The 15779-nt window shown below is 41.3% G+C and overlaps 1 protein-coding gene across 2 annotated transcripts; it reads right to left on the reverse strand.

Annotated features, from left to right (window-relative positions):
• Nucleotides 1–8593: 8593 nt before the first annotated feature.
• RNF4 (ring finger protein 4) lies at nt 8594–15753 on the reverse strand. 2 transcript variants are annotated; one of them, XM_033155301.1, is made up of 2 exons: nt 15619–15753; nt 8594–10825 (listed from the first exon to the last, which is right to left on the reverse strand). In XM_033155301.1, exon 2 carries the CDS (start codon nt 10777–10779, stop codon nt 9934–9936), a length of 846 nt encoding a protein of 281 aa, XP_033011192.1. In that variant the 5' UTR covers nt 10780–10825; nt 15619–15753; the 3' UTR covers nt 8594–9933. The 2 variants fall into 2 exon arrangements, with proteins under 2 accessions (XP_033011192.1, XP_033011193.1); XM_033155302.1 differs by lacking the exon at nt 15619–15753 and adding an exon at nt 15465–15605.
• Nucleotides 15754–15779: the final 26 nt, after the last annotated feature.

Here is a 15779-nt window from a genome sequence, read left to right on the forward strand (position 1 = left end):
TCTCTCCCTTACCCGCTAAAAAGCCCACTTCCATCTAGGAAGTTCATTGAAAGGGCTTGAGAGAGAGAGAGAGAGACGCCCGGTACTTCTTCCTGTAGTGTACACAATAAGCATGGGATGAGGAAAAACAACTCCCTAGCACAATAATATTAGTCTTGTGAGGGAGCTATTATTCTCTGCAACGACGTTTATATCCAGCATGGAATTCAAAGTACTTCCATGGGGTTCCCGGGTCTTCCATCCAAACACCTGCTCAACTGTAATAAAGACTAAAAGAGCAATCAGTCCTACTTATGAGCAAGGTGATTAAAGAGTGGAAGGTGGGTATTAATTAGGCTAATTCAGTAGTCAGTGCTTCCTTAAACAATTTTAAAGTAGCCTTGTGCTGATTTCAACACTAGTTGAGTTTAGAATACAGATACAGAACAAAACAAGACCTAATTATGTTTGTCACTAAAGCCACTACAGAATGTCACTTGGCCCTGAAAGCCTATGTTACTCCCCATCAGGGACATGGGTTTCTGGGAAATTTTGAAGTGGAAAATTTTCAGTTTGTAATGGGAAATTCCCTTATGCCCTAGAACAGAAATAGGGGAAAGTGTCTCATGCTATATTCATTTTATTTTTTACATATATCCTACCTTTCCTCCAAGGAAGCAGGATAGTCCCCCCCCCCCCCCGCGTGCTAGGTTTTTCAGAGCCAAGTGACAGTGTATTCTAGCAGGGCCTCTACTGGCTTTAACAGTTTAACCAGGTTCTGAGTGCTCTGCCTCTATTAGAATATTTACTCCATTTAATGGTGTGATGTGTCCTTTTTTGTTTAAATTGTTTGTTTTGACCAAATCCTGCCTTTACATAACGTCTTATGTATATAGACCCTGACCTTTAGATTTAGATTTATAATTTGCCATCTTTTTAGGTTCTGGTATTCGTACTGTTAATCTAAAGCTGCAAGCCTGTGCATTCTTATTTAGGAGTAAGCCTTATTGAACTCTGAGATTTACTTCTAGTAAACACAAGTAGGATTGAGCTGCATCTTGGTTATATCCAAATTGTTGAACTGAAATCACCTGAGGAGAAAATGGTTTAAATTCTAGTACTTTCATCTGACTGATTTGTGGTTAGGATTCACCAGAAACTAACTAAATGGAAGCATGAAAATTCCTTAAGGGTGAATATGGAGAAATAAGATCAGGGCTTTTCTCTCTTTTTTTCTTTTGGGGTGTGTGTGAGACAATAATCATTGTTATGGAGTACTGGCACCTTTTTTTTTTTTACCTCTCCCGCCCCCAACACTGGACATAATTAAGTTGTTGTGGATAAATTGCTTATACCAAAAGCTTGAACTACTTACTAAGTATTGCTATTTAAGTTTATTTTAAATGTTTGTATATTGTTTTACTGAATAAACCGATGAAATAAAAAAGAAATTAATTGGAATCCTAATCTCATGAACTCTCCAGTACCTTCCAATGTAAATATGCCTATGTAGCACTGATTTTGTAGGGCAAAGGAAGGTCACTACAATTTTTCAAAAGTGAAGAGTCTACTTCACACAGCCTGCCTTGAAATCTAACATGAATGGCTTTGCTATAACCTTTTGCTGCCCCCCCCCCACCAAATCTGGCCCTTCTTGAAGGGGTCCAGTCAAAATTTATCAGAGCAGCCCTCCAGGTGCCTTCATGTGTGCCAAATGCTGCTCTTTGTCTTGAAACAGGCATGGTCTGTGTCGAGGCGAGACTGGATGCAGGCCTGTAACCTTTGGCTGAAACTTCATCTTAATCCTCAGGGCCTTGCCCCGTTGATATTAAGAGATAAACATAGCTCCTCTTGGAGCAAAGCCATAGAAAACAAGATGACGAGTATAGGTCTACATCCAGCTTACCTTTGTTCACATAGTTACAACACAGCAAGATCATTAGTCAAGCAGAGGATAATGGCTATTGAGAGGCAAAATGACTTAAGTCCCTCTTTTTTTTAACACCCGGAGGAGCGGAGTCCCTCTTTTTTTAACACCAGAGGAGCGGAGATACTTAAAACTCCCAGCTAGGTATTTTACTCAGCTCGAGGTCCCATCCCACAGAACGGCGTTCACACTGGCCCGAAATAATGTTCTGCCATCTGCCGTATTTGATGGGAAGTATAGGGGGGTTCTTTTGGGCGAGACTCTGTCCATGCGACTCCGGAGAAGTAGAGACTACAGACCAAATGCTTCTCTGTGGCCACTTTTATAGGGCTTTACGGAATGAACTTACCTCTCCGCTACTATGCGAGTCTCCTGGATGTTCCGATGAACACTGTAACTCATTGGCTCTTCTCAGATGCCAACCCTAAGGTCACAGCTGCGGTGGCAAAGTTTTGTGCTGTTGCTATTAAGCTTCGGTCCGCACAATTAGGTGGCTCCTGATCCTTCTTTCGATTTAAGTATTATAATAATCTGAATTGCTGATTCTTTTAATTAATTTTAATTCTCTTAAATAATTATTAAGTTTAATCTTTAGTTTCAAGACGACCAACTTCTTTTAGATTAAATCTCAGATCAATTTTAAATTGCATTTATTATTGTGTCTTTGTGTGTGTGTGTGTGCGTGCGCACGTGCGTGCTGTGATTTGTTTATAAGTGTCAATAGCCTTTTTGGTATCAGTTTCTAAAAACGGTTAAACTAAGTTTTCTTCATAAACAAAGCCAAATCTGAAAAACAAGCTGATCATTAACTAAGATTTCAACATCCCACCCCACAATCTCTAGAATTTTTAGATAGATCTTGCTTACTTGTCCTTGTCAGACACCAGCATTGTGGGGAAAAAATGGCTCTATAAATATTTGAGTATCTTTTAATTATTGACTTTGGTGATGTCATTAGAAGTCAAGGAAGCAATGCCTATGAGTTACTGATGTGCAAGATTGCTGCTAGACCAAGGGCTGGATGTGGTTCTCCAAGCAGTTTTTTATGTCCCTCCCCCTCAATTTTTTGTGGTTGCATCAAAAACAAAACTAAACTAGAAACAGGGCAGGAAATATAAGTTTAAACTACTCCTCCCAGCTCAGTACAGTAATGGAGATGCAAATTGTCTCCTATCAGATTGATAATCTTTTGAACAGGGAGATAACTAACATATGTTAATTTCACTTTTTAAGTTGAATTCCTGAAATAAATGAACTTTTCCACGATATTCTAATTTTTTGAGTATCACCTGTATGCATGCACATGCAAGAGTGTTCTTGTTGGGAGTATAGGGTGACCACACCCACTAGAGTGGGCTATGCCAACTCTAGATGGGTGAAAGATTGAAGCCGACTGAGAGACATTCATCACAATTCTCAGGTGCCAGTTCCTCCATGCTTTTAATTGAAAATGCAGAAACCAAACAATGTCAATAGTTAACAAAAAGAAAACAAACACACACACCCCCTTTCTGGAGGCATGCTGCATCTAGTAGTTCTGCCATTTGCCAAAACATTCCGGGAACCAGCACAGAGTTATCTGTGCTTGTGCAAATGGGGAGGAGCTGCACTAAATGCTTTGAGTGACCTTGTTATGAGGGACAAAATGAGAGATAAACTGTTCATGAACAAAGATATAAAGCATTATTTCAGAGAGGGCTGCAGACCTGTGCACATGACAGAAACATTAAAGAGAGCCTGGATCTGACAAGAATTGTTCTGTCAATTTATGCTTTCTCAAACAGACCATTCTTAAAGAGAGCACAAAAGAAAATGAGATGCAATGCAGCGGACAGATCCAGATTACATAAAACTGGCCATAGTGAAGTTTATTGACCATAATAAAACTTGTTAACAAAGGAGACCAGATCTGAAGCAGCTTACACTTCAAATGAAATCCTCTTTTCTAAGGCAGCACTTAAATGAGTAGTTTTATGCTTCATCCTCAGACAGCAGTTGAGGTACTTCCATGGAATGTAAGTTCACTCTCTTCTCCATATAAGTGTAAATGTGTAACTCAGGCATTGAATAAGCAACTTTGAATTCTTTTTACTTCAGAAAATTCCTTAGTTTGATCTAATTCATAAACTCTTAAATTCATCCTGGTTTGGATAACTCTTTATAGCTTTGGGTAAAAGTGGAGCTTAATTAAAACTATCAATTAGCTGCCGGTTTTCAAGTCCAATACCTTTTACTAGATCCAAGGAAGACCCCCTCAGTTTAAATAAACATTTAGAAGAGGATCAGTACATGCCCCTAATAAAAAACCAAGCATAGCTTTCTACAACTTTCTTCTGATTCACCCCCCCCCCCTTCCAAAGCTGCAGCTCCACAGGCATAATGGATTTTCGTGTGCACAACATCTTTCTTTCCCTGCCAATCCCCATGTGCACCCTCCGCCAGCTCCAGAGGGTGGGGAGAGCCTGTGCAGCACACTTGGCAGCATGTGTGCACATGCACAGAATAGAAGTCTTGTTGAATCAGCAGAACCCCACTGGCACAGCATTAGATATAACCCAGTCTATGTGTATTCCTCCTTCCTCCAAGCTGCTCAATATTAAGCCACCGATAAACCCACTATCCAACCTGACATAGTTGTAAACTCAAGTAGTTTTTGTTGTTTTTGATGTGGGAAATTGAAGTCAAACAGAACTATGCCCAAGTGCTACTTAGTGCATGAAGGGTCAAAGACAACAGGGTTAGATTCCTATGCTCAGCTAGGTCACACACCCTCTTTTCTGATGAGAGAGAGGGAGAGAAGCCTATTCTTCTTGTTCTCTCTCTACACCATGTAACTGGCAAGCTCCAATTTTAAAGGATGTTTGAAACTATCTTTATGTATTTTCTACCCAAGAGTATTCTGCCTGTGCTCGCTCTCTGCAGTTGCTTGGACAAATACATGAATGTGATCTTTGGAACATTTTGTAAGTAAAGTATTTTTAAATTTACTTAACTGTGTGTGGTCTATTTATTGCAAGAGGTGTACAGAGGATCTAACAACCTATATTCCTAATGCTATACTGCTGCTTGACTTTTGTGAATTTAAACTCTGTTCTTGGGGGGCTCTCTCCTGCTGGACAGTGAGTTTAGCTCCATGTTTTGAATCCAGGCACCCAACCAATTCTTTTATTTATCCCACCTGCATGGGTCACAGGGATTCTTATTTTCCTCTTACATTTTAAATAAGCATTTGCAATTGAGTATGGAAGCCAACATGTAACAAAGAGTCTTGTAGCACCTTAAAGGTAAACAAATTTATCACGACATAAGCTTTTATAGACCCACTTCATCAGATGCATGAGATTATTCTGTTGGTAGATTTTCAGTTTTATCACATTTGTTATATACTACCACCTTTCATCTAAAACAGCATCCATGGTTCCTTTTCTCCTCACAACAGCCCTGTAAGGCAGGCAAGACTGAGATATGGTAACTGCTTCAAGATCATGCAGTTAGCTCCATGGCTAAGCAGAAATGTGAACCAAGCTTCTTAGACTTGGTCAAACTTTAACCACTATACAGGTACAGTCAAACCTCAGTTGTTGAATGTCATCTGTTCTGGAAGCCCGTTCAGCTTCCGAAATGTTCGACAACTGAGGCGCGTCCTCCGATTGGTTGCAAGAGCCTCCTGCACTCAAGTGGAAGCTGTGTTGGATGTTCGGCTTCCGAAAAACATTCAAAAACCAGAGCATTTACTTCTAGGTTGTCGATGCTCAGGAGCTGAAATGTTCTAAAACAGAGGCGTTCGGGAGCCGAGGTTTGACTCTTCCACACTGGCACTCATATTTTATGGATGTGAATTCAGTTTATAAGGGGCTTATGTGCTAGATGGCTTTCCAGCTACAGCTTTCTGCAACTTCTAATTTGGGAATGGTCGGAAATGTAGGATATTGATTGGTCAAAGTTTATTTTGGATTTCAGTGGCATACAAATTTCAGTTCTTTATTCAAGCCTTTGCAGGTCTTGTGTCATAAGGAGTCAGAACTAGGAGCCAACATCAGCTTCAATTCCAGTCATTTTTTTGTACCCCAAATAAATGGTGTATTACTTGTAGTTGTGGCTGCTTATTTACAACCCACTCTTTTATGTTCCAGCCATTCAATTCAGGATGCAGCAAACCAATCCAATTAGGGATGCAAAGGAGCAATTCCACTAGTTTCATACCTCCACAGGTTGGCTCATATACTTTTGCTGTTGTAAAGAGGAAAAGCTAGAGCAAGGACGAGGAACCTGTGGCGCACCAAGTATTCATTGGATTACAACTTCTATTCCAAACCACTGGCTATGCTGGCTGAGGAAAACAACTTCTGGGGTCACAGGTTCCCCATTCCTGAGCTACAGGTAAATGTAATAACAGAAATACACCTTTTACCTGCAGCCTACAATGGCACAATCCAAGAAAATATTAGCTACTTAATTCTACTGACTGCAGAAACAGGCAAGATCCAGTAACTTAAGTGCCACCTCCAATAGTCCAAGGAACAGTACTCCAGGTTTTTCCATGGCCAATTCCAGATACCAGGTTGTATCCAATTCAGGACAAAGCTTTCCTGAGACAGAGTTGTTGTTTAGTCGTTTAGTCATGTCAGACTCTTCGTAAATGTGGGGTTGGGACTTTTGCCCAATATTTCCAACTCCTGCCAATTTGCCTTGCATAACATTGCATTGGATATAACCCAGCATGTATTGTGCAAACTAAGAGGCAAGCTGTGCTTGTGTTCTTCAACAGCTATACCTTTAAGGATCCAAGTTTCTCCCCCTGCCAATTTAGAGGAAGAGAAAAATCTTTATTTTCATCTGCAGTTAAAATTTATTTGCCTAGATTTTATTTGCCAAGTTAAGATTCCAAAAAGCAAAGCTGATATACACACAGGAATACATTTAAATAAGAAAAAAATATACAAATTTACAAATGGAAAAGAGAGGCAACAGAGAATTGACTATTCGTTCTTAAATCCATGCATCTTAAGCCAGTATCGCTTGCCCTGAAACCAAAAGACAGAATGGCCTTGTTCAGACACAACAATGAACTATGATTCAGTGTTACATGCACATGCCTCAGGCTTGTGTGCTATCTTCCCCACGCTTTCAGTGAAGAGGGTAATGGAAGATGTCAGTTCTGTTATAAATCAACCACAGTGCTAGCATTATGTCCAAACACTAAACTGGGTAATCTCAACTATGGATTAATAAAACAATTCATCTTTGTGGTGGAACTTGGGTTGTTTTAGTATAGTAGTGGAACCTCGGTTGTCAAACACTTTGGAAGTTGAACATTTTGGCTTTCAAACGCCAACAACCCGGAAGTAAATGCTTCTGTTTTCCAAGGCGCCTCAGAAGCTGCTTCCGAGGAGAGTTTCTCCAATTTTTCAATGGATTTTGCCAACCGGCAATTGCACCTTGGTTGTTGAACGTTTTGGAAGTCAAACTGTCTTCCAGAACAAATTAGTTTCAACAACCGAGGTTGTTTAGTGAAGACTAAACATTTTCCTATGTTTGGACATAATGCATTAAAAGTGAAAGTGAAAGCTTCCTCACTGTCACACAGACAAGGGGAAGGAGCAATTGATGAGCCCAAGGCTTATTCAGGTAACATTAACCTATTGTTTAAAGCCACAACCAGGTGCAGCTACAGTGTGCTAAATTTAAAGTTAGTGCTACAAACTGTGTGCTCTGTAGCTATAACATTCAAACTTAGCACCCTTTTTTGTTAATCAAATATTTGTTAATCAAATATTCAGGTACCATATGAAATAATATACTACTAAAGCATGAATTGCACACCCTCGCCTTAAGACTAGGGAAACAGGTTTATTAAATCATTTATAACTCCTGATGTACAGCCCAATCCAACACATTAGATGAAAAGTAAGCTTCATTCAGTTCAATGGAACTTACAAGTAACTCTCTGTATAACTGCATCATTACTTCTTTAAAATTCCCAAGTCTTGTCTCTGACAAGATGGATACCATTGACTTTAAAGTGTACAGTATTAAGATTTAATGGCTGATGTTTGAATTGATACATTTCTAGATGCCTACTGAAATGGCTTTTACCAGTTACTAGAAAATTGCCAACTTGAACTTTTTAGAAATTATTCAGTTTTGAATTATGAAGAACCAAAGCATCCCCAATATGTGAGATATTTTGCTAAGCTGGTGAAAGATATTAAATGAAACATTTCTCAAACTCCATTATACAATTATTGCGGCCCTTAAAAATTATTAGTGGTGCAGGAGCTGCAAATCTGAAAGCACCACATGCTGCATCTAAAGTGCTCAGCTACACTGGTAGCATAATCACATGGTTTGGTCATTTAGATGCAGCCCTGAGCCAAATGCCTAAAGCACCTATGATGAGGCCAGAACCTTTGAAGGATACCTATATCAGTGAAAGCTAAAAATCATGACCCTTTAACTGTACAATTTTCTGCATATTTAGACTTCTGAACTTAGTTTTTCTATCATAACCCAGGAGGTCAGAAGGCATCTAAAATTTTCTCTACAGCTCCAACAATGAGCAAATATTCAATTTTAAATGCTTGCTAATATTTGTATACTTCTGATCTTATACTATTACATTTTGTACACTTTAATTGACTTATTGCATATTAGTGTAGGTAAGGACCCATCTTTCCAGTTTTTTCAGTATGTTCCTGAAAGAGCCTGTGTTTGTGCAGCTTGCACAGCTCTTTTCTCCCTGCTGATGGATGTACTGGGTTTTTGTTGTTGTTTTTTGGGGGTGGGGGCAATTTCCAGTGCTTCCCTTACAGAGGAAATAATCTGAAGCTCAGAAAATGGACTTGCAGACAGACTCCAAGCTGCACTGTAATGAATATGAAAAACTTATCTATCAGCGATATAGAAATCCCATGAACCTAATATGCCACGGCTTTACACATGAAAATAGAAAGTCATCAGAAAATGCTTAGTTCTGAAATTAGTAACTAAATTCCACATAGCATGAGCTGTCCCCTACCCAGTGCCCTTCAGATGTTTCAGACTACTACTTCCATCAGTCCCAGTCAGAACAACTGTACTAACTGGGGATGATGGGAGTTGCAGTCCAAAACATCTGGTGGGCACCAGATCTGAGAAAGCTGCACAGCATTCTGAATACTGTCAAATGGCAAGCAGGCCATGATGTGACAGTTTTCAAAATACTGAAGATTGAATTGCTTATGATTAAGCATGTCCGCAACAGAAGATTCTTAAAATGTTAGCTAATTGGTCCATCATTAAGGTTTTTGTGTTTTGTTTGATATAAAGCTGTTTAGCATTATAGCATGAGTATCTAACAGGGCCAAGATAAGTAACCACACCTCCTCCCCCCCTCCAGATGTAAGGTGTGCACATACAAGATTTGCTTATAGGTATGGCTGTAACAGCCAGGTATTTCTTACAGATAGTCTTTGTCTTCTGTGTTGATTAAAAATGCATCCAAATACAGTATTTACACATCTGATATTGCAAGTGAGTTGCAGTATGCTTATAGTCATGTCCCATATGAAATTCTGAAGTTTCCACAAAAGGAGGCTCATCATGGGTAAACAGATAACATTTGGTATCAATTCTTAAAGAGTGAACAGCACAACAGAGTTGCAGGTTTGGTAGTCGTTTGCCACTTTTACTTGTACTATCATGATCATAATGACTTCAAAGTCCTGAACAAAATGCATTCACACAGTCCCCCAAAGTGGTCAATACATTTTGCAAAGGTTTCAATCAAGTTCTTTGAAAGTAACACAGCAACACTAGCTGCTTCTCACATACTGTCCTTTAGCAAATGCGTTGGTACAAGTATCAAAACAAAACAAAACAAAACCCATGTGTAGGACTGGCCAATAAAAAGGCCAACTAGAAAAGTTCACAAATCAACTTCACAAGTGGGCACATATGTGATCTATAACCCTTTGTTTGCAGAGGTATAAGTTTATGCAGGATCCATAGAAGTTCAAGTTAGATTCTTCAGAGAAGAATTTAAAGCTTCATATATAAATTGGATGATATTGTTTGTAACCAAGCTTCTTCCTACAAGTTGGGCAAGAATTAGCATTTTTTAGCGAATCACGGAGGCACTGACTACAAAAGACATGACCACACTTTGTTGATACAATGAGCCGCCCACTCTGCACAATTTCAGAGTAGCCATCCATGCAAATTGGACAACTCACGGTACCTGAACGCCGTGAATTTGAAATTCCATCATCAAGCAATTCTAATTCTCTGGGCAATGTACCGGTCAGCACCACATCATTATCTCTTGCATCGTCGTCATCACTACTTAGTACACAGCTGTCAGGCAGTTGTTGCCTTCTTAACTCTTGATTTCTTTGTCGAACATTTTCTTCAACTATCACAACAGAATCATTGTGTGTCAGATCAACGACTACTGGTTCTGAAGATTCACAAGTAAGGTCTACGACTTCTTCACAAGCACCTTCTTCGAGGTCAATTGGCTCTGCCTGTGAAGCAGCCTGTGAAGCGGCTTCAGCAGCTGAAGCAGCAATTCTACTTTGCTTGCGTGTTTGTCTAGAATTAATTGTCCCTCCACAACGCTTTTTGGGCATCTCGGTCTTCCCCATCCTTTCACTGGAAATCACAGGAGTGGCTGCCAGATCATTTCCGGTGCTAGAAACTGTTGCTGCAGCAGCAGCCATTTGCAAGGAGGCAACAAAGGAAGTTGATGGGGATGAAGAGGGAGAAGCAGGGGTTGAAGCAGCAGGCCCTGCAGGCTTGATCTCCAGGGCACCAGCAAGACTTGCTAAGCCAAGGCCACTGCCCTTCTTATTCTTCTTGCGCTTGGCACAACGCTTGGCATCAGTTGGGCTCATGGTACATAGAAGCAGAAGAGGCCAAACTCCCAATTAAACTAGTATTCTAGGAACAAAAGAAATGCATGATAAATCCTGACACATGACATAGATTGCCCATATACTTATTTCCAAGTGACTAGCCACAAAACACAAGACTGTACCAACCCACACTGTCGTATGTGAATGTATTTTTTTAAAAACAAATGTTCTGTTCCTCTTGAGTATGATTTTCTCACATTGTTCAACTCTCCCTTAGTCAACTGGGCTGTGCTGCAGCTGGAATGGTTGGTGGTTCTTGGTGTCTCTGCCCCAATTCCTGGCTCAGAGAACAGATTCAGAACTGAACTAAGCCAGTATGCATCCCCTTTCAATGCACAAATAAGCATCAAGTCTACCCAACTATCACCAAGGCCTCAGCATGAAGGAATTAAAATTGCCTACAATCTATTATTAGCAATAGGACACTGGAAAATAAATAATATCTACGCATACTGCAAATAAAACCCTTGCAAATGCCTTAAAAGCACTGAAATACTGAATCAAGAAAACATTCTGATTTTGAGAGGTATCAATCTTAGCAGCTCAAGCTTGATGAGGGATAAGGAATATTATAGGAGTTAAGACAAGAAGCAAGAGACTGCATTTTGAACTGGCCAAGAGACAAGATTGTGCTTAGCTTGTCAAAGGGAATGTTTAAAGGATGTTTCCAAACTAACAAATGTCTAGGCTGCTGATATTAATAGGGCTAGAGCACTTGCAAAAGCCCAGGCACAAGCAATGGCTACTGATCCATATGAAGCAAAAATATACCGGTATATCATTTTTTGAACAGAAAATGTACAGAGTTAAAACAAAGCCAAAAGATGGCAATGCAGCACAGAAATTAGTTGCACAAGTTGTTGACATGTTCCAAGCTCAGAGCATGTCCAGCATAAAGGTCTACATGGGTAGGCAAACGAAGGTCCAAGGGCCGTATTAGGCCCAATCGCCTTCTAAATCTGGCCAGAGGACAGTCTGGGAATCAGCATGTTTTTACGTGAGTAGAATGTGTCCTTCTATTTAAAATGCATCTCTGGGTTATTTGTGGGGCATAGGAATTCGTTCATTTCCCCCCAAAAAAATATAGTCCAGCCCCCACAATGTCTGAGGGACAGTGGACCGGCCCCCCGCTGAAAAAGTTTGCTGACCCCTGGTCTACATGCTATAACCTTTTTGGCACCAACTATTTTGCCCAGCCTGGCCAGATGCTTTCTGCTACTCAAGAGCGCCCCCTTGTGACAAACTTGAGATTTCCAGTCACGTAGTTTGTAATCGAAATCTCTTCTGGCTGGGGAGGAGAGTTGAAGTAAGCAAACTGAGAAGCTTTCATACCGTTACATGGATTGCTTCTCTCTTGCGGGCACAGCACATGTTGTGGTTTCCAAACAAACCCAAGTTGTGATGGGATTTTCCTGTGCTGGCTGATTATTTAAGGGGTTTCTAATGGTGATCTTGCTTCTCAAAAGTGAAATGTCTCTAGTACTCAAGCAGTGCCCCTTTTCTTCCTTTGCCTTTCATGTCTTCTCATATTTTTGCTGGCTTGCTTGGAAGAATAAAGGTTTGCCCCCTTTATTTGGCTTCTGCTGCATTGTTGCTGTTTTCTTCCCTAGGAATGCAGGTTGAGCCTGGGATTGGAGAGAACAGACTGGAAATTGGGGGTGGGTGGGTGTTGGGGCGTGTTCCCTTTATGTGTATCTGCCCATTCTGGTTTTATTTTGCGTATCTGATGGCATATTTAGTATGGAGAGAGGAGTGCAAGCAGAATAAATATTCTTATATTTGAAATAGATAAGAAAACCATTTCTGCTTATTTGTGACAGTGAGTGAGATTTACTGGATGTGTGCTGTCTGCTTTTTGAACCCAAGTCTGAAGCATGTGTTCTAAGAATATTAAGGTTTTATATATATAATATATAATTCGTAAGTGTACCAAGCAAACATGTACATGAATGTATGGGCCACATGTCTGAAGCAGCACCATTTTGACTCCCAGCTGACCAAGTATTTCTCTGCAAGGAGAGAAGAGAATAGGAAAAGCTTCCCAATTCTCTTTGGGACTTACTGGTACACCTCCCTGTAAATACAGTCTGGCAAGTATCTGTTAAGCTGAGCACACTATCAATATGCGTAAGAAATTCAGGAACTAAGTATTTACCATCTCAAAGGAATGGGGCTACCCAAGAAAGGAAATCAGATAAGGCATTATCATATATAAACTGGTGAGCCAGGCAGGAGAAAAACAAGCTGTTGGAGACCGCCTTTTTGTGTGATGTAGGTATGATGTATCTGGGGTGGTGGTCTTGGGTTACACCCCTTCTGTGATGTTTGTATCATGTTTCTGGCGGTGGTCTTGAACAGCAGCATGGGCAATTTCAAATTTCCAAATAAGGGGAGGCACTCCTTTGTTCTAGGTCTTACCCCTACTCTCCTGTGTGGTGGGCAAACACCCTGTTGCAACAGCTTTAATAAAGATCAAGCTTACTAACTGCTTTGCTTCTAAATATTCTCTGGTTGGCCTCTGTTATTTACTCCTACCAATGGAGAACCTGCGAAGGACTCTATGAGGGCTCTTGTGTACCCCATAAGGGAATAAGGCAGATTTTTGTTTATTACACATGAGACAGAGCATCTTTCTAGCCCTTCCTGGGGATGAGTTAGCAAAGTTTGCTGAGGACATCAAGTTGTTCTGGGTAATTTTTAACTAAAAGAGGCTGTGAGGCACTCCAAAAGGACCTCTCCAAACAGGGGGAATAAGCATTAAAATGGTAAATCTGATTCAGTGTTAACAAGGCTAAAGTGATGCATGTTGGGGCAAAACACCCTAACATTTTGTATATGCTACTGAGGTTTGAGTTGACAGTGACTGACCAAGAACAGAGGTGTTAGGGTCATAGTGGATAGCTCAACTAAGATCTCGATCCAGGTTGTGCCAGCAGTAAAAAAAAGAAAAAAAAAATTATATTTTAGGGGGAAATAGGAAATGGACTTAAAACAATGACACGTTGGCAACTGACATCTCCATCTGGCCGGCTTTCTTAAGCAGCTAAGCAGAATAGCTTACTCACTGCATTTATATCCCACCTTTTTCTCCAGAGTACAGGCTTTACTCCCTCCCCAGTTAATCCTTACAATAACCCTGTGAGGTAGGTTAAGAGGCTGTGACTGACTCCAATGTCACTCAGTGAGCTTCGTGACTGAGTGGGGATTTTGACCCTGATCTCTAACCACTACACCTCACTGGCCTGCTAAAGTACTTCTGCTACTGGGCAGTTATAAATTAAGTAGATAAATAAACATGGGGAAAGCCAAATGTCACTTAGAGAAGGATCTGAAATATTTTCCTTGAAGCTTGAATTTGTTCATTCTGGATTTTTATTTGAGGTTTTAAACAGCTTTGAGATTTTTCTTTATATTAAAAAGCGGTATATAAATAAAATTAATAATATTAATAGGAAACCCCACTGGGGGAAAATGGCACCTAGACATTGTTGTGGTGACCATAACCCACGTTTACGGTGCCATTTGGTAATTAGCTCATACACCTGAGTTTCTAACACTGGATAGAGCTCATCAGAAAGATGGGAAGTTCAACATCTGTCTATTAAATATATTAGCCATGTCATCTCCAGGAATTCAGTAAAACCAGATTATCTGCAAGGAAACTCCACCCGAGGATTTTTGGTACCATTTGGTACACAACACAGTGTATATCTATTAAGTCAAGCCTGTTGTGTGCCACTTTGGGTGGGCTATACTGAAAAGGGTTACATACAATCTCATAATTAAGCTGATAAATGCCTTATCTCCATAATAGGGACTAGAACAGGGGTCAGCAACCTTTTTCAGCCGTGGGCCGGTCCACTGTTCCTCAGACCATGTGGTGGGCCAGACTATATTTTGAAAAATAATATGAACAAATTCCTATGCCCCACAAATAACTCAAATATGTATTTTAAATAAAAGCACACATTCTATTCATGTAAAAACATCAGGCAGGCCCCACAAATAACCCAGAGATGCAGCGGATTGAGAAGGCGATTGGGCCACATCTGGCCCACGGGCCTTAGGTTGCCTACCCCTGGACTAAAACATCAGGCACTCACTGCCACTTTCCCAGCTCCAAAGCTATGAGAAAGGCTGGTTTGGCAGCTGAACCCAGGGGAAGCCGGGTGGTGGTGGGGGGAGCACCACACTTTTGTCGGGAAGAGGTACTGACAGAGAGGCTGGCAACTCCGATGTCTGGCTTGGTCGGCAACTAGCCAAAGGCCTGCTTCCAACCTTTGAGCTGGGGACATGTGAATTGTTGGTACAAACCTTCCAGGCCGTCTCTGTTCACAGTTCGCGGGGTTGGGAGGAGGGGAGAGGCTGGGGCTCCTCGGAGCTGCGAGTCTTGCCCGAGAGCAGCCCTTAGGCCCGCCAAGGAACGAGATTGTGCGCACTTCCTGTTCCTTGCCCAGACCACCATGATTCCAAAAAGCCTCCCATCGCTGTCCCCTTGCGCAGAGCTCGAACCACACCCAAATATATTCGTTACGGTTTCGATTCTGAGGAACTGCCTCCTTCCCGCCCCAGCCCCACGGAACCCTTAGCCTTCAAAGCAGCCCCACTGAAGGGAAAGGCCCTGCCGAGGAGCGGCCTCTCTGGAGACGACAGCCAGGGCCTACCTGTCACGAACATCCGGCGTATAATGGCAGTCTTTCGAGAAACGCCTCCCCGACCCTCCGCTGTACGGGACGAAACTACCTCAGAACAACCTCTAGCGGCCGCTCCTGCTACCCAGAGACCCCAAAAGGGGAACAAATCTTTTCTTAAACCCACCACAGAAACGTACGACGCTGCAGAAATCCACACGGCAGCACTTTCTCGAGCAGCCGAAGACTCGCGCGCACCGTCCTCTCCGAGGCTCCCACACAGCTCTATACCCGACCGCTGAGAACGTTAAAACGTCACTTCCTCCTCCTCCTCCTCCTCCTCCACCC

The sequence above is a fragment of the Lacerta agilis genome, chromosome 7 (assembly GCF_009819535.1).
Source record: "Lacerta agilis isolate rLacAgi1 chromosome 7, rLacAgi1.pri, whole genome shotgun sequence".
Classification (NCBI taxonomy): domain Eukaryota; kingdom Metazoa; phylum Chordata; class Lepidosauria; order Squamata; family Lacertidae; genus Lacerta; species Lacerta agilis.